At 42.9% G+C, this 22,533-nt stretch overlaps 2 protein-coding genes across 4 annotated transcripts in view; both read right to left on the bottom strand.

The window, feature by feature from the left end:
- The window catches only part of Fan1 (FANCD2 and FANCI associated nuclease 1), a 30,603-nt gene extending 26,670 nt beyond the window's left edge, over positions 1-3,933 (bottom strand). Inside the window, exons 1-2 of the mRNA XM_038313690.2 lie at positions 3,793-3,933; positions 2,163-3,619 (exon numbers count right to left, since the gene is read on the bottom strand). Of these exons, the coding sequence (XP_038169618.1) occupies positions 2,163-3,378 (1,216 nt within the window). The 5' untranslated portion in view covers positions 3,379-3,619; positions 3,793-3,933. The remainder of the gene's footprint in view (positions 1-2,162; positions 3,620-3,792) is intronic.
- Positions 3,934-6,912: 2,979 nt separating this feature from the next.
- On the bottom strand, positions 6,913-22,495 carry Mphosph10 (M-phase phosphoprotein 10). Of its 3 annotated transcripts, none has more exons than XM_038314041.1 (12): positions 22,288-22,495; positions 20,375-20,648; positions 19,898-20,314; positions 19,181-19,308; positions 17,836-18,004; positions 16,231-16,372; positions 14,941-15,008; positions 12,921-13,058; positions 11,282-11,392; positions 8,971-9,078; positions 7,500-7,730; positions 6,913-7,136 (listed from the first exon to the last, which is right to left on the bottom strand). In XM_038314041.1, the coding sequence occupies exons 1-12, from the start codon at positions 22,374-22,376 to the stop codon at positions 6,987-6,989; spliced, it is 2,025 nt and encodes a 674-aa protein (XP_038169969.1). In that variant the 5' UTR covers positions 22,377-22,495; the 3' UTR covers positions 6,913-6,986. The 3 variants fall into 3 exon arrangements, with proteins under 3 accessions (XP_038169969.1, XP_038169968.1, XP_038169967.1); XM_038314040.1 differs by having other exon boundaries at positions 19,898-20,368; positions 20,414-20,648; positions 22,288-22,494; XM_038314039.1 differs by having other exon boundaries at positions 19,898-20,648.
- Positions 22,496-22,533: the final 38 nt, after the last annotated feature.

Consider the following 22,533-nt stretch of genomic DNA (forward strand, 5'->3'; position numbering starts at 1 on the left):
GATGGTTGAAGATTGATGTGGGAAGACCCAGCTCTGTGGGCGGTGCCACCCCTGGTCAATGGTCCTGGGTGCTTTTAAGAAAACAGGCTGAGTCGGGCGGTGGTGGCGCACGCCCTTAATCCCAGCACTCAAGAGGCAGAGGCAGGCGGATCTCTGTGAGTTCGAGGCCAACCTGGTCTACAAGAGCTAGCTCCAGGACAGGCTCCAAAGCTACAGAGAAACCCTTTCCTGAAAAAAACAAAAAACAAACAAACAAACAAGGAAACAAGCTGAGCAAGCCATTAAGAATAAGCCAGTAAGCAGCAATCCTTCATGACCTCTGCATCAGCTCCTGCCTCCAGGTTCCTGCCCTGTTTAAATTTCTGTCCTGACTTCCTTCAGTGATGAACTGTGATATAGAAGTGTAAGCTGAAATAAACTTTCTTCCCCATGAGTTCCTTTTGCTCATGTTGTTTTTATCACAGAAGTAGAAGCCTTAATTAAGAAAATATACATTATTCTATTTTTTATTTTAAAAAATCCAGATTTCTTCCCCAAATGCTTAGTTTTAATCTATGCAAACCTACTTAATTAACCCATTTAGTGTTTCCTTAATACCTGGATTATTTTTAAATTTCTACCAACTGTTACATTTCTTGAAATTTCAATGTTTCTTTCCTTTAAGGAAACAGAAATTAGCAGCAATTTTACCTAAGATACACTGTACATGGCCAGGCGTGATGCCAAACACCTGTGATCCCAGCACTCCAGAGGTGGAAGCAGGCGGATCATAATCATCTTCAACCACAGAGAGCTCGAGCTACATGAGACCCTCCCTCAGAAAAATAAAACTGTAATGAATAAATCAATAAGCAAAAAAAAAAAGACATGTTGTATATGATTCTCCATAGAAAGTAGCACATAAGAATCTGCTGGACTTGCCTTGGGCAAACTATTCCTATTTCTTTATTTTTGTTGTTGTTGTTGTTTTGGTTTGTTTTTTTGAGACAGGGTTTCTCTGTAGCCCTGGCTGTCCTGCTTCTGCCTCCCAAGCGCTGGGATTAAAGGTGTATACCACTACCGCTTGACTCAAACTGTTCCTACTTCTAGGTTTTTGGAGAAGCAGAGCTCCCAACTACTCAGGAAGTCACATTCGAACAGTCAGAACCCACCAGAGAATCCCGACCACTCTGGATAGGAGTCAGTGAATGCTATTAAGTCATCACGTCCACCTTCTGGTGAGAACCACACAGACAAACAGAAGCTGTGGACGTAACTGTGTTAACAGAACTACTGTTTGCATATTCAAAAACAACACCAGTGTGTTACCGGGAAGACTCTGTAGTAATGGTCAGGATTTTTTTCTTGGATTTTAATGCCCCAACATGGCCACACTTCATTAGAAGACAGTGTGGCCACCAAAGCAGCTCTTCTTACCTAAACTCCAGAGACTTCACGGCTTGGGACTAACACTGACAGTCACACAAAGGGTGGCTTTTGCATCAGACCTGCATTACCAGCATGGAGCCACCACTGGCTGCCAAGGATTTAAGCAACAAACTGGTGCTTTTATGCACCAATTCAGGCTTGTGTTTCTTCCATTTGTGCCACACCTCAATGTGACTCATCACCGTAACAACTTCAGTGGGGAACCTGACCTGCTGTGGCAGCTCAAAACCTTCACCCCCACCTGGGGATTTTACTGGACTAGCAGATGATGAGAAAGTTGATCACAGGACAGATAGACTGATCAGTGCCAGAGCTGTAGTTTTTTTGTTTGTTTGCTTCTAAATCTGGACACTGAACAGCGCTTTACCACTATCAAAACAGACATATAAGAAATAAAACTGCCTAAGCCAGGCACACCTTAATCCCAGCACTTGGGAGGCAGAGGCAGGCCAGTTCAAGGCCAGTCTGATGTACAAAACAAGTTCCAGGACAGCCAGGATTACAGAGAAACCCTGTCTCAAAAAGCCAAGGGGGGAAAAAAAGAAGAAAACTACTGCTCTCATAATTGAAGTACTGCTTGCACAGTAGACATCACCAGGCATAAGAATTTGTTTTAAATGGGCCTTGTAAGAGGCTGAGTCCTACAATATTCCCACAGTGGCTCCTTGTGGTCATTACATCCCACACAAATCAGTTAAGGAAGAAAACTTCCAAAGCAAAGAGACAGAGGATACCTGACAACTGGTAAAACTTGGTTATGATCCCCTTCTCCTGGTCATCAAAGAGCCTCATGTCGTCTTCGTTCTCCCGGATGGCCTGCAGCACCACCAAGAAGCTCCGCAGGTAGTAGGGGTGGCTTGGTGGGTGTTGAGTGGTCTCCCTGGGGTTATCACAACTGGATCCCTCCTTCAGAATTTGTCTCTTTAAGGCACTCCCACCTTCCCTAAGCTCTTGGCTGTTATTCCCTGGAGAAGTATCCATGGGGCTGTTTGATTCCACCTCTTTAGCGGACGCTGGCATCGGAACCTCAACAGTCACTTCGACCTCTTCACGGCTGCACGCCTCAAGCTGTTCAGCAACCCCACCACTTACCCCTCTGGCATCCTCTCGCTTCACAAAACTGTCTCCTGAAGCAGATTTTCGGTTATTTTCAAGAGTTAAATCTAATGAAAATAATGTGGGCCCGTGATCCGAAGATGCAGGCGTGAGGGCTGACTCCCCGCAGGGTGCTTTTTGGCTTTCATCTTCCATTATTTTACTGCTCTCTACTGTATGTTCAGAAGCATCCTCTTCCTCTAGAGATGCACAAGGAAAAAGGTTTTCCTTTTGAGAACCACTAGAAATCTCCACTTTGTCCTCCACCTCTGAACCGTTATCAAGCAGGCTGGTGCCCGTTGTGGACAGAGAACTCTGTGGACAATGACTGGCTAGTCCCTCCTTCTTATGCAGTGATTTTTTAACTTTTAGGTACTTGCTGGACAATTTAGACGACAGACTCCCCAAAGACGCAATTTCCACACTCTGACTTTGAAGCTCACTTTGACTTTTGCACACCGAAGCATCTTTAAAGTAGGGACTGGTCTGCTGTTGGGTGCCCAGTTTTGAACCACACAGGGCAGAGATTAAACTTCTCTTTGGTGGTGACAACTTCTGAGGTGTCATGTCTTCTAATGCAATACTGGGTAAATTTGACCTGGACACTGTTGGATTCGTTAAACCAGACTGTGCAGGCTCAACCTGAACGAAGTCACCATCGTTAGCACAGGACTCATCAAGGTGCCGAATTAGGTCGTACCTAGGCACCATTTTATGACAAACTGAACATGCAAGTTTAGCAGGTGGGGCATTGTTAAAATATGAAATAATCGAAGGAGATCGGCTTTTTGTAGTTTTGTTGGTAGATAAGCTTCTACGGGGTCTCTTTTGAACAGGTGATTTCCCTTGTGACATCACGACTATCAGAAAAAGTGGGCGACCGACCAAGAAAATTCGGGTAATCTCAGGTGAAGGACCGCAGTGTCTTACTTTTACTCCCTTGGCTTGAATTAATAAAATGTGCCTGCTACCACCTCATCAGAGAAGACAGTGGCCATCCCGGGTGAAGGACCCCAAAGGTTTACTTTTACTCTCGCCTTGAACTAATGCAAAGTGAAGTAACATTTGGTGTAGGTATTCGTTCAATTTCTTCTCCCTACAAAATAAAATACATAAATTAAAAACATTTTCACGTATTAACGAGGTCGGGGGACAACCGAATGGCAACTTCTGGAATGAGAACCCTGAGCTTGAATACAGATCAGGGTTGTTCTGCAGCTCCGCGCAGGCTCCGTGATCCTTGCCTCACGAGGACCGAGCTGCACTTACTTCCAGGCCCTTTCTAGAACCATTCTTCTTAAAAAGAGGACGCTGACTCTCTAGACTCTTCCGAAGTCACTGTGGCGGAACCAGCCGAAGAGGCGCACGAGCGGGCACAGCGGCGGGAGTCCGCCCTAGCACCGCGCAGCAGGCATTCCCAGCAGATCCCCGCGACTGCACTCCCAGACTCGGCGAGTTGAGTCCAGAGCGATCGAGCCGAGGGAGGGCGGCTTGGGAACTGGAGGGTGAAGACAGCAATGCAGTCCTCACAGGCCTTCTCTGTGGTAGCAAAGACAAAATGAGTGAAAGCAGCGAGTGCCTCGAGAGCTTCACAAGTCATACACGACGGTAGCAAAATACTAACCCTTTGTAGGTGGTAAATTAGGAAGGCTGCTATAATTCCTTTTGTTTGTTTTCAAGATAGGGTTTCTCTGTGTAGCCCTGGAACTCACTCTGTAGACCATGCTGGTCCCAAACTCAGAGATCATCCTGCCTCTGCCTCCCAAGTGCTGGGATTAAAGGCGTTTGCCGCCATACCTAGCATTCCTAACGCAACTAAAAATTAATTCAAAGAGATACAGCTAAGTTAGGCTATTCATAATAAATGCATTATAATTAATTTGACTTTACAGGAAAAAAAATGAACAGAAAAAGTCAGAGAAAATATGTAACAAAACCAAATAAAATCAGGTCAATAATGACATTAAGTGGTCATGAATTCATAGAATTAAAAGGTAAAACCAGTCTGATTAGACTTAAAAATGTAGTTTCTAACTATGTGTCACATTCAAGAGCCTGGTGCAGCAAATCCTTTGAATTGTAAAAATTCACAAAAGAAAAATACAAACTCCTAGGATGATGTAATATTCAAATCACTATTAAAACTGGTACTTTAAGGTGTAGGGAGACCAGAGGATTACTCAAAAGTATTTATTCAGAGGAAAAGGATATTCCAATAAATCCTACTTGGAATAAAACTTCAGGAAAAGTTTCTGGGTATGGTGATACACGCCTTTAATTCAGCAGTTGGGAGGCAGAGAGGCAGGTAGATCTGAGCTGGAGGCCAGTCTGGTCTACATGGATTTCCTGGAGCTTCATAGTTTGGCCCTAACACCAACTTGGAGGAAAAAATTTTAATGTCTTATTAGTGGAGTCATAGTCAGAAAACATCCCCCAAACTCATGTGTTAAAACTCAATGGCCAATAGAAAAATGCCTCCAGAATCCGTATGGTCTGAGAGAACAGACCTAAACATTGTTCTCGTACCTCCAGACCTGTGTAGCATCCTCAGAGGCCTTGACGTTGCATACAATTAGCACGGTGGTAAAAAGGTTTTGGGAATAAGAACTAGAGATGGCTTAGAGGTTAACAGCACTTGCTGCTCTGGCAGAAGACCTGGGTTCAGTCCCAGGCAGCTCTACTAGGTGGCTCACAACTACCTGCAACTCCTGTTCCAGGGAACCAATGCACATGCATACACGCAGGCACACACACATACACACCAAGGCTTGGGGGAGGAGTCCCGCCCTTCTACCTAACCCAAGGACAAAGCAACAAAATGCCATTTTGACACCCACATCTCCCCCATCAGACACCACTCCATCTGAACTGTTAAGAATTAAGTTCTCGGCTGGGCGGTGGTGGCGCACGCCTTTAATCCCAGCACTCAGGAGGCAGAGGCAGGCGGATCTCTGAGTTCGAGGCCAGCCTGGTCTACAAGAGCTAGCTCCAGGACAGGCTCTAGAAACTACAAGGAAACCCTGTCTCAAAAAACCAAAAAAAAAAAAAAAAGAATTAAGTTCTCTATAAATTCCCCAAATTTAGTTTGTTGTAGCAGAACAAGCTGACTCAGCGAACCAGTATTTAATCTAAACCCAAACAACCTAGTTCTCTCCGATAACAGCCATGTTCAGCATTAATAAAGAATATTAAATATTAAATTAATAAAGGATATTCTTTACCATTGGGTTTGATCACTGCAGATGAAAATCAAGCGCCTTTCCAGTCATTCTTAATCTTAAATCTCATTCTCTACCCATCTGGATTAAGGCTGGTTATTTTCCATCTAGTCATGACGTTATCAGTGAAAGGCATTTTTCTGAGTGGGGATGTCTGAGCAATGGACACCTGGTTGTCCTAGGGGACTCTGAAGACTGCCAGTCGTATTCCAAACTACATTAAGCCTGTTGCTTCTGGATTCCCTTCTCGATCGTATCTGTCCTCTCAGTATGTTACTATGAACTGTAGCATCTAACCTGTGCTCTTTGTCCAGGTATTAAGATTTCCCAAAGGGGAAAGATCTAAACCACATATGTGAAAGTCCTGTTTTGTGAAGTAACAGACACAATAGTGGAAGAAAATGAAGAACTCATAGGACTATGTGAACAGCTGGCTGTGAGGGATGTGACTGGCTCTGGGTGCTTCTCATAGCAGGCAGGCAAAAGAGTGTATTAGTGAAATCAGCTGGCAAGCACTAATGCAGGAAGGGCACTGGGAAGTTCAGGTGTGTTTCACACCCAGAGAAACAAAGATAGGCTTTCTATTTGTTTTATGATGTTTTAGGGGCTAGTGTGGTCTAACCTAACCTCCAACTCACTTTTAAGCTAAAGAAAATCTTGAAAATCTTGAATTTCTGATTCCCTAGCCTTCATCTTCTGAGTGGCTGATTATGGAGAGGTTTCCCAAAGCACTGTGAAGTCTCAAGGAGTTCCCATCAAGCAAAGACAGGTCTTTGCTGGCTATGTATGTATGTATGTACGTATGTATGTATGTCACCTAATACAAGTCAGTATCATCTGGAAAAAAAATAAAACAAAACAAACAAAAAATCAAATCCACTCAATTAAGAAAATGGCTTTAAAGATTGGCCTGTAGGGAAGTCTGTGGGACATTTCCTGGATTAATGATTGATGGAGGACCCAGTCCACCACAGATGGTGCAACACCTGAGTAACTAAGTGGTTGTGAACAAAGCAAGCTGGGAAAGGCACAGAGAGCAGGCCCGTAGACAGTCTTTGCTGTGTCTTGAGTTCCCTCAGTGACAGACCGTAAGCTGTAAGATGAAAAAGCCCTTCCTCCACAAGCTGCTTTGGTTATGGTCTTTATCAAAGCAACAGGAAGCAAACTGAGATAGGTCTCAAGAATTTTATTATAAAACAAAATAATGACAGAAACTTACAAATTTATATATTAAATTCAAATATATTACAGCTTTAATTTATGAACAGAAATGTCCTGTTTTTTCTTCTTTATCTTTCCTGGTTGTTTTGCATCATGAATCTGCATTTTTACTTGATCTTGCAATTTAGAAAAGAATGCCTGAGATGACTTTAAGGGCTTGTCTTTTCGTTCATCCTGCAGTTAAAACAAAACAGAGATATTACAAATCATGCTTCTGTGAGACAACGCAAAGCATACAGCACATTATGATCAGAACAATGACCAAATGCACAAACATGAAAAGCCACTACAAAAACAGTCGGCTACCTTAACATGCATTCCATTATTACAACACCCTTGTACCTTAGGGAAAAGAGAAAAGAAGAGAGAAAACTCGCTGACAGGCCTGCCATTGTACAGGTCTACAGAAAGCCTGAAGGGTGCTGAGGTCACTGCTGAGCAGTGTGCTTCAGAACCCAGAGGCAGCTCTGACACCCTAGTAGAGAAACAGCCCAACACATGCCATGAAGTCGCCAACAGGCGCCTGTCCGTACTCACCTTTAACAAGGACACTTTGCCTGCTTTGGTCAACTGTTTCAGCTTCTCTTTAGCTGCTGCTCTGCTGGTCTTCCCAGGCTGGTCTGGGTTCCTCTTTTCAAGCAATTTTCTTCGCTTTTCCTTCTCCTTTATTTTCAAACGCTTCTGATATTTCTTTTTCCTCCGTTCTCGTTTCTTGTCTGTAGCTGTTTTCTCAGCAGTTGTTTTTAGATCTCCAGCTTTATTTTTCTCCTATTAAAAAAAAATAAAAACAAAAGCTACCAAATAAATAAAAACCCTAAACAACCACCATACTTGTTATCCACATCTAACACCTGCTGAAGGATGAGACGATGAAGCACACACAGTGGAACAGTGCGTGAGGAGGCAGAGCAGGCCCTGCTTGGTACCAAGGAGCTGTGGTAACTCTAAAGCTACACTTTGCTCTTTGCCAGAACTGACTCAGTAAGAGTTCAGCCCCAAATGAACTCACAAAAGAAACAGAGAGAGCTGGGCTCTCAAGCCCACAGTATTGGCCAACAGGTCAAAGGACATGAATGGTTCAGTCTTGGCTCTCAGCTGTGAATGGCAGCCCCTGGGTTGGATGAGAGGGTCCTAAAGACCAATGAAGAGAGGAAGCAGGGAATCCTGACTCCAAAAAAGAGTGACATCCTCATTTCTCGTGAGCTGTCAGCTCATCACGCCAGGTTCTGACAGAAGTGCTGGCTGTATATGTAACAAAGCAGAAGAGACAGAAGAGGACACCCAGATGCTACTCCAACAGAGAAGCCACTGCTTCTGTAAGGCACGAATGTCCATGTGCAGGAGTCAGAGGATGTCAGAGCCTGGAATATCCAAGGTGTTCCAGTGTTCAAATGGTCTGCTGGATTCTAGATGTCAATGCCGGTAAGCGCTACAATGCACTTTATGATTATTATGGATAAAATCCGCATGGGGATGGGCTAATACTGAAGTATTACTGGATTTTCAAAGACTGAAACAGGCACTTTAAAACATTTGTAATACTTCTCATATCTGCAACTTTCATGATGCCTGAATACACAAAATTAGTTTTTAAGCATTGCATAACTAATCACTCCTCTCACTATATAAGCATCCATATTCACAGAGGATTGACTCTAGGACCCCACAGATACCCAAGTTCCTACATTCATATCCCATACACTGCAAATTGTGCGTGGATTGCATGAAGCCCTGGGACAATGAAAATACTACACACAAATAGCTGGTTGTAAAGTCTGCACGTGTTCAAACCAGACTCGGTTTTCTTTGCTGAATATTTTCAACATGCAGTTGGCTGAATTCATGGATGAACAACTCAGCTACAGGGTGTGGGGGGGATATACCTAGAAATTACTGAGATACACAAGAATAAAAACTGAAACTCAAGGAAAGTCACACTAAACAAATGCAGATCTGGTTGCAATAAACTTCCTTGCAGTCAATAAACATTTCCACACTGGTTTCCGACCTTGATCTCCTCTGGGGCCAGGAGGGTTGCATCACTGACGCTCACTGGGGCTACTTCCTCCATGGTTATGGCTGGCAGATTCGACACCACTTTAATTTCAGGAACAGGCTAGAAAAGAGACAAGGCATTTAGTGGGGAGAAGAAAGTGGAGCAAATGTCATCCAATAAGGTCTTTATGGAGTTGGTCTCCTCTGCATATGCTATGGTTGCTAGCTTGGTGTAATCCCCCAGTGAGAGTGGGGCTGTCTCTGACTCTTTCACCTGCTCTTAGGACCCTTTCCTCCTACTGGGTTGCCTTGCCCAGCCTTGACATGAGGATTCGTACCTAGTCTTACTGCATCTTGTGCCATGTTTGGGTGATACCCCTGGGACGAGTGCCCTGTTTGGGGGAAGATGAAGGAGGGGTGCATGTGGGGAAGAGGGAAAGTGCGGGGTGAACTGGGCAGAGTGGAAAGAGACGCTGTGGTCAAGATGCACTGCATGAGAGAAGAATAAATAGAGCCGGGCGGTGGTGGCACGCCTTTAATCCCAGCACTTGGGAGGCAGAAGCAGGAGGATCTCTGTGAGTTTGGGGCCAGCCTGGTCGATAAAAGCTAGTTCCAAAACGGAATAAATAAATTCTTTAAAAGAAACCACACGCTGAAAACAAAACACAAACCTAAAACATTACTGTGCTAGCTGGAATGACAACCATGACAACAGGCAGCAGCAAACTATTCCAAAAGCATTTACAGCTACATATGTGTACAACATTCTGCCAGTCAAATACTACTGCATGTTACCTATTTGGACATTCTCAAAGAATCCCATCTACTTAATAAAATATATTGATTTGTTATCATCTTGCCTTTTGTTATGGAAAAGTCTAAGCTCTCGAAAGAAATATGAAAAATGCTTATGAGAAAAGAGTAAGATTACTTGATAAAATATTTAAGCTACTTGAAACTTATCTTTATATATTAGCATGAAATGGTACTAAACTTTGTAAAAACTAAAATAATGTAGATGAGGGAAGTTAATGGATCAATCTTGTGAGGGGCTGTATGGGTAGTCGTCCTTTCAAGATAATAACATCCAAGTCACGTCCAGAGGACAATGTCCCAGGGAAATGTCGTAAGAGCAAACACACATGAGGAACAGGACAGGATCCTGGACTCTAAGCAAGAAGAAAATGTGGAATGTGGAAAAAAAAAAAAAAAAACTTTTCCGATTGGGCTACTGTTCAGATATTCATGAGAAATACTATGCTGTCCCACAATCAGAGAGAAACAGAAGCAATCTCAAAACAATACAGCATAGATGCTGGTGAAGAGTTCACATCTGCTGAGACAGTAGGTGAAATACAGACCCAGACATGAAAACAGAAATTTTAGAGGACCCTATAGCAGCCATGGCATTCCTGAAGAGTAAGTAAAATGCAAAACAACAACAAAATCTTTTAAACCAAGGCAAAACAGGGGCTGGGGAAACGGTTTAGTGGGTCAGGTGCTTGCTATAAAAGTGAGAGGATATGAATTCAAATCACCAGTTTCCATATAAAAAATAGACATATCTGCACATGCCTGTTGAGTCCCGTGCTGGGGAAGTAGAGAGCAGAAGAATCTGGGAGCTCACTGACAAATCAGTCTATCTGAAATAGTGACCTTCAGATTTAATCAACGAAGAGGCCTTGTCTCAAAAGACAGAGTGGAGAGCAATAGAGAAAGACGCCTGATGTTTCCCTTTGGTCTCTGCATGCTTCTGACATCCAGACCATTCTTTACTTGACATTTAAACACCTCCACAAGAGACACCAAAGGGCGACAGGTGTTTAATAGAACCACAGGTGGCTGTAAGTAGAGTATCAAGGAGTCAGGAGATTCCAGCCAGCCCAGGAAAGGGGCCTAAGAAGTCTGGACTGAACAGAACACATTAAGCAGTGCAGAGCACATGGGCACAGTGTTAGTTCTGCCTCTCCCACGTCCAAGCTTCAGTTTGCTCATCTGCAAACTGGAAACAGTAACAACAGCTTAGTGCTTTGGGCAATGAAAGTGATGTAAGCAAAGGACCTAAAATGACTTGCAGCAGGCACCAATCAGTGTGAGGGATAGACACCATCACATAATCAAACACAACTGAGAGGGTCAGGAGAAGAGGAATCATTGAGTCTCTGAACTGAAGGTGACCACGGAGGGTCCCACTGGAGATCGGGGTGACCCTCCATTACAGAAGCCCTGTTGTGACTTATAGGGAGTGTGTCCTGATACCAACAGAGCTCAGAGATAAGAAGTTCACACATGCTGTTTTTACACTGAACTGTAAACGCACATACCGGTTTGGGGATGAAGTGGAAGTTTGATAAGGCATCCAATTTTAGGAAGAGAGAATCCATCATCTTCTGGATTTCTACATGCTCTGGATTATCTTCTTCTTCAGTTTTTTGCTAAGTGAGTAAGGTCAATATCAGATGAAGCAGTTTACAGTGTACCACAGATAAAACATTACAGGCAACGAGGGCGCTACTTTCTCAGAACCACAACTATGCAGCAGCATTCCACCCTGATGTGGTGGCACTCTCCTTTAATTCCAGCACTTGAGGAGCAGAGGCAGGCAGATCTCTGTGAGTTTGGGGTCAGACAGGGCTACATAGTGAGACTTATTTCAAACAAAAATAAAAATAAAGTAGCCACAGCAGCAGCAAGCTTAGCTGTTCACAGAAGGTTAAAGAGAGTTAGCATTTCCCTCCTCGATATAATAAACCCAAGGACACTAAAGGAGATAAACACGCATGCATGTGCACAGATACACACACAAAGTAGGATCTGCTATACCCAGAAGGTGACAGTCTACATACTCAGCAACTGAAGAAAGACTAAGGAAACGGTGGCACATACACAAAAGGAATATTACCCAGCAATAAAATAGAAATAAAGTGCTGATATATGCTGTCAACATAGAGACATAACGCTAAATGAAAGTCACAAATTGTGGGACTTTATTTATACAAAATGTCCCAAACAGGCAAATTCACAGAAGTAGGGTGTAAGACAGCGGAGATGGGGAGAAACAGGACGCAGCAGACTGATGAGCAAGGGTGCAGGGAACTGCAAAGAAAACTACAGTTAAGTGCTTCTGAATTATTCACTTCCTTATTTTGGTTTTTCAAGACAGCGTCTCACTACGTAGCACAGAACCAACTCAAAATATGATCATCCTTCTTCTAAGTCTGCTGAGTCCTGGAACTTCAGGAGTGCCCCATCAGGTCTGAAAAACTGTGTCAAAATGTTTTTTATGTTAAATGAATGTAATTTGTGCAAGATTTATTCAGATTAGTCACATTGATATGGAAATGACAGCCATTTAATTCTACAGAGTCAGGTAATTTTATATTTGGTCTTCCCCTAGCCCCTAATGGGCACCGTGAAAGGCTAAAATGGTCTTCTGCTTGCTTGTTTTTGTTCTTCATAATTACGACAGAGGAGCAGAAGGCAGTGGGGGGGGGGGGGGAATGGGACGGCAGGAGTAAGAAGGTACTAGCTGTCTGTGGCTGTGGCCCAAGTCAGATGACATTGTGTAATTAGCGCTCACTCCAATAAAACCAGTGTAGAGAAAAAAGTCTTGCCAGGATATGACCTTGTCCTGCTGTTTATCTAGGTTAAATTTAGAATTTAAGAAAAATAAAACAAAACAAATAAAAATAGCCTAACAATCAAGATAATCTCATAAATATATAAGATACATCAATTACTTCAAATATCAAAGAAGTAGGATTTTAGAATTACAATACCTTATAATAATTGCTGGAAAAATCAGTAACTGTTATACAAATTGATTACCAGCCCTCTATTCCCAGCACGTGCTGTTACACAGGTGTCTGAGAACTAGATTAGATCGGGGTTAACTGAAGGTGTGGTTCTCCTCTGCCATTTCTTTAGAAGTCATAGCCCTGAGGGCCTTGGAGGTCACCTTACCTGGTTGAGTTTGATGTATTCCTGCTCATAAATCTCAGCAAGGCTCAGCTTACTCTTCTCGTGGTCTAACGTCAGACGCTTTTTATATTCATACGCATCCTCTTTGGGTTTTTCTTTTCGTTCTACATCATCCCAAGCCTGAAGTGCAAATACATTAATAGAATCCAAGATTTATTTCTATGTTCCATAAGAATTACAGCAAAGACATTAATTTTCAACTACTTGGGCTGGGGATACAGCTCAGATGGTAGAGTGCTTGTCTTGTGTGCATAGAGCCTTGGTCTTGATTTCATTTCTCAGCCTCACAGAAGCAGTGCCCACAATACCAGATTGAGGCAGGAGAATTAAACATTCAAGGCCATCTCAGGCTATGTAGTTAGTTCCACGGCCATCTATGGGCACATGAAACCCTGTCTCAATAATTTGAAAAAGTATTAAATGTGATAGCCCACATCTTAATTTCGGAACTTGAGAGGCAGAGGTAGGTAGACCTGTGAGTTCTGAACAAGCCTGGTCTACACAGTATTCCAGGCCAGCTAGGGCTACACAGTGATACCCTGTCTCAAAACAAAAAACAAAACAAAACAAAAAAAGTGATTTTTTTTCTAAGTGGCAAATAATAAAGTGTGATGAAGAGAGCAAAGAGGACATTAGTTCAAATATTCTTTCTGCCTTTAAGCTAAAGTCAATCTTCCTCTTAGTTACCAACTTTAATTGCCTTGTAACCATTTGCTAGGAACTGAACCAGAGCCTCACATATGCCAAGCAAGAGTTCTACCAGAGCTACACCACCAGCCCTTAGATTTACTTTAGAGCTATTTTTTTTTTCAGCCCACCTTTCTATGTGATTGAATTAACCTAGTTTTTCTACTCTGTTCTACATTTTCAGATACTCTCATATAGTATTCTCCTGCTCTTGCTCCCCCACTGTAGATGCACTAAGGAAGTATCTCTAGTAAGACCAGTCACATACTTGTAACATAATGTCTACTTTTTATTCTAAGCTGACAAAACCAGAACAACTCCCAAAAACTCTGTGCCAGGCCATTAACATCTGAAAAGATCCACCCTTGATTTATTACAGCAGATACTGTGCCGAGATGGAGGAAGGGTCATGGGTACGAGCAAGCCGGATGCCCATCATCGCTGCAGTCCGCAGAATCACCAGAACGAATGCGTTCTGATGGAGGCAAACCCAGTTCACAAGGCGCTGGGCCCACCACCATTTGTATATCGACTGATTCTCACAGTGGATCTCTGGTGAAGCAATAAGCACTCTCCCTTGGTACAAGATTCAGCAAAGGATGGATTATTGGACACAAGTCTTTCCCATGTACTGGTATATTGGGTCATGCCCCACACTCTGTGGGATCTCCAGTGGGAAATTTAGTCACATAGTCAATAACCGTGGTTCCCACAGTCTAATCTCCACTTTGTTCCCTGAGATACATTAGAAGCCCCCTCCCTGCAACTATCTTCCATGTGACAGGACATGCAGTCAGGAAAGGAGTCTTTCGTATAGATCACATTGGGACCTCCAAAGATAGGGACGTCCAAGCTCAGAGAATTGCCTTTGTTTGCTTGTGTATATAAACTGCAAACTGTACAGACTAGGAGGAGAGCAGCAGGAGAATAAAGAAACTGATGCAGAACAGTGCATAGCGGAGAGTTCATCTTCTCCCTCAGAACTAAGTCCAGTGCTTGCTGTGAGTCTTCTGAACCCTGAGGGGACACTGAGGATGGCACTCAGAGGTCCCCAATACATCATAAGCCCTATTACCCATCCAGTCAACAAGTATCATCGGAACAGATGATACTGACAATGGCTCTGGCCACTGTTCCCATCAGACACATTACTTTCTTGGGTATGAGCAAAGAGCTATGCCCTACAGAGAAGGGGAAAATACCTGCTTCCAGTCTCAGCACTTTAAAGTCAAGAGGATCAAATAAAAATTAAGAAAGCATTATTTCTAAATAATACAGTGAGAATTAAATTAAAATCCACTCCATTCTTACTGACCTGATCTCGAATCCTCTGTTTAATGATATCTTCTAGATGGAGGGTGGTTTCCTCTGTGATTACAGGGGCTAAAAGAAACATAATATGTTTGTTAGATAAATACACATCAGACTAGGGATTCTCAAATACGTGTTGGACCCACAATAAGCCACACCTGGGAACTTACAAAACATCCAAATTCTTAGGTCAACCCTACACCTTCTAAATCAGACAGTGGAGAATTTCTTATACTGTTCTGTTCATAGGCCTGCACTCTGTCACAGTTCACGGAGTTGTTCACAATTACACCGTAAACCTTGGCTATCTAAGCAAATCCTTTTTAGCATCCATTAAGTTCCAAGCGTGGTGTGGTGGTGCCTCTGAGTTAAAGGCCAGTCTGGTCTACAAAGTGAGTTTCAAGATGGTCAGAGCTATGCAGAAAATATCTGTTAATAAAAATTAAAAAAAAAAAAAAGTTTAACTGCAGAATACCCTCCCTCCATTCCCCATCTCTCCGTGTGGGGTGTGTGCGTGTGTGTATGTGTGTGTGTGTGTGTGTGTGTTTGAAACAGGATCTCATACAGCCCAGGATAGCCTCAAACTTCCTAAGTAACCTGAGGATAACTTTGAACTTCTGATCCTCTGCTTCTCCCTCTCAAGTGCTAAGATAGGCCATCATGCCTGGTTTCTGCAATTCAAGGAATCACATCCAGGAATTCAAGTATTCTAGGCAAGCAGTCCACCAACTGAGTTATATCTGTAACTTGAATGGATATGGTAAATGATAACATTTCCATCCCAATGCCTGGGATACCCTCCTTAGCAGTTAAGTGCCAAGATAGTGGCAGCTGTGCTTCTGTGGGAGTAGATACATGTGCACACTGGCATATGTGCCATGTGTAGGTCAGCATTGACCTCTGACCTACAAATGACAGGGTGTCTGCTGAACCTATAGACATTAATTCCACCAGCAGTCTCAGCAATCTCCAGCCATTCTCCCATCTCTGCCTCCTCGGTGCTAAGATTACAGGATCTTTTTGTGTGGGTGCAGGGGACCCCAACTTGGGTCCACATGTTTGCACAGCAAGAACTTTACCAACTGAGCCGTCTCCCCGCCCCTGACAATTACTTTTTAATGATGGGAGAGGGGCATACACTAGAGACTTAAGGCAAAAACTGCAAACTGTTACCAACTGGTGAATTCAGTTAAAGGGCATACATATCCACTTTACTTTTCTGTATGGTTGCAAATTTTTAAAACAAAAATCAGGGAGAAAACAAACATTATTCAAAGTCTTTCAGGCGCCATACCCATCCTGACAGCATGGTCAAAGTGGAGCGTCTCTTCCAGCAGGCTGTTCTCTGGCCGCTTCTGCGCTGTCACTTCCCCTTGAAGCTGCCAGGGCTTCTTTTCCAACAACTCTTTTTCCAAAGATGCGATTTTCTCATTCATCTAGAAAATAAGACAGGTTATACTGAAATGTGTACTTACTAATGTACCATCTCCCCAGAAGTATTGGGTCTGCTTGTGGGCTCTGTTCTATTCAAAGGATCTAAGTCTGCACAAGCCACTAGCACGCTTAATCATCACAACATGATTAGGATAACATGACTTAGTCCGGAATATCATTTTGATGGAGCTGGCTCAGTTCTGCCCTGTAACAGACCATTTGTTTTATCTTAAGAGGCCTTCTGTTTCCCCACTTCCCTTCTGCTCACTTCTTAGTGAGTCCAGGGTCCTTGGTAAGAAACAATGCTTGCACTTTAGCCTCCCTAGCTTTTGCTTTTGTTACCACACTGACAAGTCTAATAGCGATAGCACGTAACGGTGGACATTTTGTCTTTTTCTTGCTAAAGTGATGTTTCTAGAATCTGGCCAAAAATCATGGTGACAGTTTTGGACTTGATATATTTGTAGTTCCCTGAATCACAAAAAAGGAATAAAATACGGTTAACTCCTTGACATCCCTGGAGCTTGCTGACCTTACGCTGAATTCAAAGCCCACTTGCCTGTGGCACTGCTCTCGCCACACTGGTGTGGATCCATGCAACACAGCCAAGAAAGAGGCTAAAGTCAACGTGGATATTTACGTGTTGAGTCCTGTTTATACATTCTGCTTTACTTCTCATATGTGGCTGTCAACCAAACATCACATTATTTACTTCTTGAAGGTCTGCGTAATTCCTCAGTGAAACCAAGTATTTTTGGGGGGCGGGGAGAAGAGCGAGGTGGAAAGACATTAGGGTAGTGACTCATAAAGTTATTCTAGACTTTCTATCTCTTCTAGGGACACAGTGACGACCCTGAACCTAATTCAAATTGCCTTTGAAAAATAATCCCTCAGGTAGTCTTGATATTTCGTTTTAAGATAAGTAAGTGACAGAACCAAAGGACAATAACAAGCTAAAGTCACTAAAATCAAGTTGCATTTCATCTGTCTGGCACTCATTTAAATGAGACACACCCCCTCCAGCAGCTGACACAGCTAAAGGAGGTCACAGGGTAACTAAGCATAAGTGTACCAGACAGGAAAACAGGCACAGAGAAAAAGATTTTACAAATCTGGTTCCAAATGAAGGCTACGGGCTAGGAAATGGAAGCACTAACTTATACAAACTATAAGATGATTTTCATGTGGTATTTATATACAGTATAGGCAAGATTTTCTTTTTTTAAATGAGAGAGGGCAGACTACATATCCCAGGCAGATCTAATGCTCACTATGTAGCCCAGGTTGTCCTTGAACTCGACACAATCCTCCTACTTCAGTCTCCCAAGTGCTGGATTTCCAGGAATGCACAATACTTACCTTAGTATACATGATCTTTAGGGAGCCAGGACTTTGCTTTTAAAAGAGCAGGCTGGTTAACAAGGTTCCACATTGTTGAACATATAACAGAAGTCCTAATAATTACCTTCTCCTGTCTCTTTTCAAAAGAGGATTTGACTTCATCAGGTTCTTGCTTTACAGCTAAGGGACTCGTCTCTTCAGCCTCATCCTCTGGCAAAGCAAAGGTCACTCTCTTCAAGCCTTCTTTATGTTGCTCACCTTCCTCACCTTCTTCCAGGTCACTATCTTCATCCCTACAATACCAAGATGGTTATCAAAGTGGAAACACTACAAGCCAATAGGAATACAAAGATATTATTCCAATTATAAAGTACTTTTTAATACCTAGTGCCATTCAACATTCATAACTTCCAGGGTTGTTAAGTCTCCTAGGAACAAAAGAACTCTAACTTTTTAAAGTTTAATTTATTATTATTTTCTATGCATGACATGTGTGGGCAATATGTATACCAAAGCATACATGTTAAGATCAAGAGAAAAACTTTTGTGGGTTTAGGGGATCAAACTTAGGTTACCAGGCTTGCATGGCAAGTGCTTTTATCTACTAAGTCATCAACTACCTGGCTCAAAAAGAAGAGATTCTTTTATTTATTTATTTAGAGATAGGGTCTATCTCTATGTAGCCCTGTATTTGAACTTCCCTGGTAGACTAGGGTAGCCTAAAACTCACAGAGATCCACCTGCCTCTGCCTCCCAAGTGCTGTGGTTAAAGGCGTGCACTACTACAAACCTGGTCAAGGAAGAGATCTTTAGGTGAAATGCTTGCTATGTAGAAACAGAATAGAAAGCACTAATACATCAAATACATAATTCATCAACCCATGATACAAAATGCTTAAACATTAGGAGCTGGAAAGATGGTTAAGAACACTGGCAGCTCTTCCAGAGGACATGGGTTCGATTCCCGGCACCCACACGTGGCTCACAACTGTTTGGTTGCTTGGTATCTCCAGTCCCAGGGGATCTGACACCATCTTCTGGCCTTTGCACAGTGAGCAGACATACAAGTAAACCATAAAACCATACAGATAAAATAAACTTTAAAGAAACAATGTGCCAGGTGGTAGTGGCACACACCTTTAATCCCAGCACTAGGGAGGCAGAGGCAGGCGGATCTCTCAGTTTCTAGGCTAGCCTGGTCTACAGAGTGAGTTCCAGACACCCAGGGCTACTGGCTCAAAACCCAATTGCCAGGGCCTTACTTACAACATAAAAGGCTGACTGCTCTGCTGGTGCAATTATAAATTAAATAATCACCAATATCCCTTGAAATCCAGACACATTTTTCTAGCTGTCTGATATATATTTAGAGTCTGACTTCTGTGATATACTTGACAACTCTGAGTATATATTTTACATCTATGACTGGACCACTCCACTTACAAACTAAAAGAGTTTGAAGTGCTCACGTTTCTAAAAGGCTTTCCTCCGCGTCCTCGGCAAACCCGTCCTCCTTGTTTGAACCCAGCTCGTCACCATCACTTTCAACTGGATCGAAGAAATCTTTGTATTTCAGATTTCTGGAACTTTTATTTGACTAAAAGAAAGATTTTGAAAAATTTAAAGATAGAAAATTGCAAAAAAACACTCACGTGCCTACACATACGATACACACATACAAATTGCTTTCTAACTTTACTATTACCCCAGCCAGAAACAGCTATTAGGGAAACTAGCAACTAGTTAACTACCTTAAAGGACAACTGAAGCACAACACACTGAAAGAAAGAGCACACCTACTTAAAAGACATAAAATAAGAGCACACTATTCCAACTCAGAATTTCTAATTACCATTATTTCAAAAAAACAAAAAACAAAACCACCCTCCAAATAGGTAACTGTTAAAAGCCCCTCTCATCCATATCTTCCTTTTTCATATTCAGTTGGGTGTGTGTGCAGGGGCAGTGTTTTTTGAGGCAGGGTCTCATCACTCAGCCCAGGCTGGCTTTGAGCACATAATCAGTGTCCCACTTAAAATATTTACACTCCTGCACTGGCTCAGCTTTTAAATTTATTTAATCTCTTCAATACTTCACTTGTGCTTTAAGGAACTTTGAGGCACATTAAATCTCTACTCAGGAAAACATGACATCTAGCTTAAAAGTTTCTTTCCCTAAAGCCTTACCTTAATCTTCTGATGTCCAAACAGCCCTCCCTCATCTTCATCTGAGTCAATGTCTTCAAAAAAATCAATATCTTCCTCCTCCTCTTCGCCATCAGGTCTCCTTTCCTCTTCTTTCTCTACTTTTTCTAAAAAGTTCTCCATTTCAGACAGTTTGAAGAATTTATCATCCACTACAGACTTTTCTCTTGGTTTTCCGGATGGTTTGATTTGCATCTTGGTCTGCTGTTCCAGTTTGCTGATATCAAAGTCCAGGTCGGAATCCTCATCACTGAAAACGGGACTCTCCCTTGGGTCGGATCTGCTTTGGGCTCTCTCCCCTGCTTTAGGAACATTACCACCCATGTCTGACAGCTGCTCCTCCTCCACATCAGTCTCTAGGTTCTCCTGGCTCTCAGCCTCCAGCTCTGAGGCACCCTCCTCACGCTCCTGGTCGTCACGCTCCTGGTCGTCACGCTCCTGGTCGTCACGCTCCTGGTCGTCACGCTCCTGGTCGTCACGCTCCTGGTCGTCACGCTCCGGGAGAAGGCTGAGGTCTCCATCCTCAATCGTCTCACTAACTGCATTCTGGAAGTACTGTAAGATTGGCTCGTTTTGCAGTTCTAGTTGTTGCCAAATCTGCTCATCATCAAAACTGTTTATCTCAAGTTTCTGTAAAGGACTTCCAGAGACTCGGCCATTCTCTAAGATTTTATTAAAATCATAGAGAACTTTTGTTAAAGAGGTGAAGTTTGATGCTAGTCCATTTTGAATCCTATGGGGAAAGGAATTAAGTAAGATTATACACAATGATATCAAGCATTGTTAAATAAAAGAAAAAACAAAAAGCATACCTTATTTACAGAATAAAATGAAAATGAAGCATTAATTTTACGTAAAGACCCTTGCTCCCAACAGTGTGCATCTTGCTGATGAACCAGGGTATCTGACTTGGCTGTACAGATTGTAGGCTGGACAATCACTACTCATCCATTTGCCTGAGATACCTACTAAGTCAGCCTCAGATTCTCAAACCTGATACCGGGTGGTAGTGGCACAGACCTTTATTCCCAGCACTCAGGAGGCAGAGGCAGACAGTCTCTCTGAGTTACAGGATAGTCAAGATTACACAGAGAAGCCTGTCTCCAAAAACAAAACAAAACAAATTCTCAAACCTGCCGCATAACACTTTTTATTACTCATTTGGCAAGTGATTAGTATCTGGCTATAAATTTGGGGACATGTCTCTAAGGATAGGACACCTGAAATGAAATCTACAGATTGATATCGACAGGTAAACGAGATTACGTAGTATAAAGGTCTGGAAACATGGATTCTGGTTATAAGAAACAGAAAAAAAAATACCTTGACAAAGATGAGTTCAGGCAGCGTGAAGGACAGCAAGACCCAGACAGCTATAGTGTGATTAAGGAAGCAAGAGTATGAGCCTGAGATTATGGATGCTGGGGGACCAGGACCCAAACCACATCAGAGGCAGAGATAAGAACTTGTCACTTTAAAACCGAAAGCGGATAGTGGGAAGGCCAAAATGATAATTTGCTATTTGGAAAGAGAAAGAATAATGGTGGATTTGTGAGGAAGCTTAAGCAGTTTCCCAAAGGACGACGGAGATTGATGCTGGAGTCACAACAGTGAGTATGACAATTGGGAATCAAAGTCTAAATATAGTTAGATAGGATGCACAGGATGCTAGTGAACCAGACAGAGGAAGCACAGGAAATAAGAGAAAAATGATAGCACCAAAGAAGTAGACTAGCTGATTAGGAATAAATTAGGAATAAATAAAATGATAGCATAGCCTTTTCCTGAGGCAGGAAAGGTAAGCCTAGTAGTGGAAACGGGAAAATGACTTCAGGAGCGAGAAGAGTTATAGGAGGAGGGGAAGCTCTTGTTTGGGACTCGGTGAATTTGTGATGCTAAAGAGTAGGGATTTGCAATAGAAATCTGAGTCATAATTTTTACAGACTTTAATCGATGTGCTAGGAAGAGAGATAGGAGTCTACCCTAATTTTCAAACTCAGTCGTGAAAGTGCATAACTGACAAGCCTTGTACAAGTACGTACTTTTCATAAACTTAGTGAGTGGCAAGCGGTGGGTATTTCGAGGCCATACATTCGGAAGTGCAATCGGCACGGAATAAGGTAGCATGTGTCAAAAGTCTCTCTGGACGCTAATAAAGGAGCTTCGTTTTATTTTAGTAGCATACAACTAGGAGATATGCACTGTACAGCTTTCACTGAGAAAACTCCTACAGGCCAAGACAGCAGAAACTGTCTGAAATTGGGGTTAAGCGACCTGTACTTCCACTCCTGTGTTTCAGAAGTTGCCGAACGCCTGCCCGCCCGGCATCCCTGCGATACGGGTCGCCCTCCCAGGCCTGGATCTGCACTTACGTGAGGAAACACTCGGGTCGGCTGGTGGCTTTCTTGACTTCCCTCAGACACCGTTCCAGGGTCTGGCGACGGGTCACGCGAGGCGCCATAGCTGTGAACTACAGCTCCACGCGAAGGCCGAGAGCAGCCGGAAACCGTACGACAAACATGCGCCTTCCGCAACCATAAGCTCAGAGCCAAAGGTTCCGCGACGCACAGATTCCGTCCCTAAACCCAGACGGTGGCTTTTGCGGCGAGCACCTTCTA

This window comes from Arvicola amphibius, chromosome 12 (assembly GCF_903992535.2).
Source record: "Arvicola amphibius chromosome 12, mArvAmp1.2, whole genome shotgun sequence".
Taxonomy (NCBI): domain Eukaryota; kingdom Metazoa; phylum Chordata; class Mammalia; order Rodentia; family Cricetidae; genus Arvicola; species Arvicola amphibius.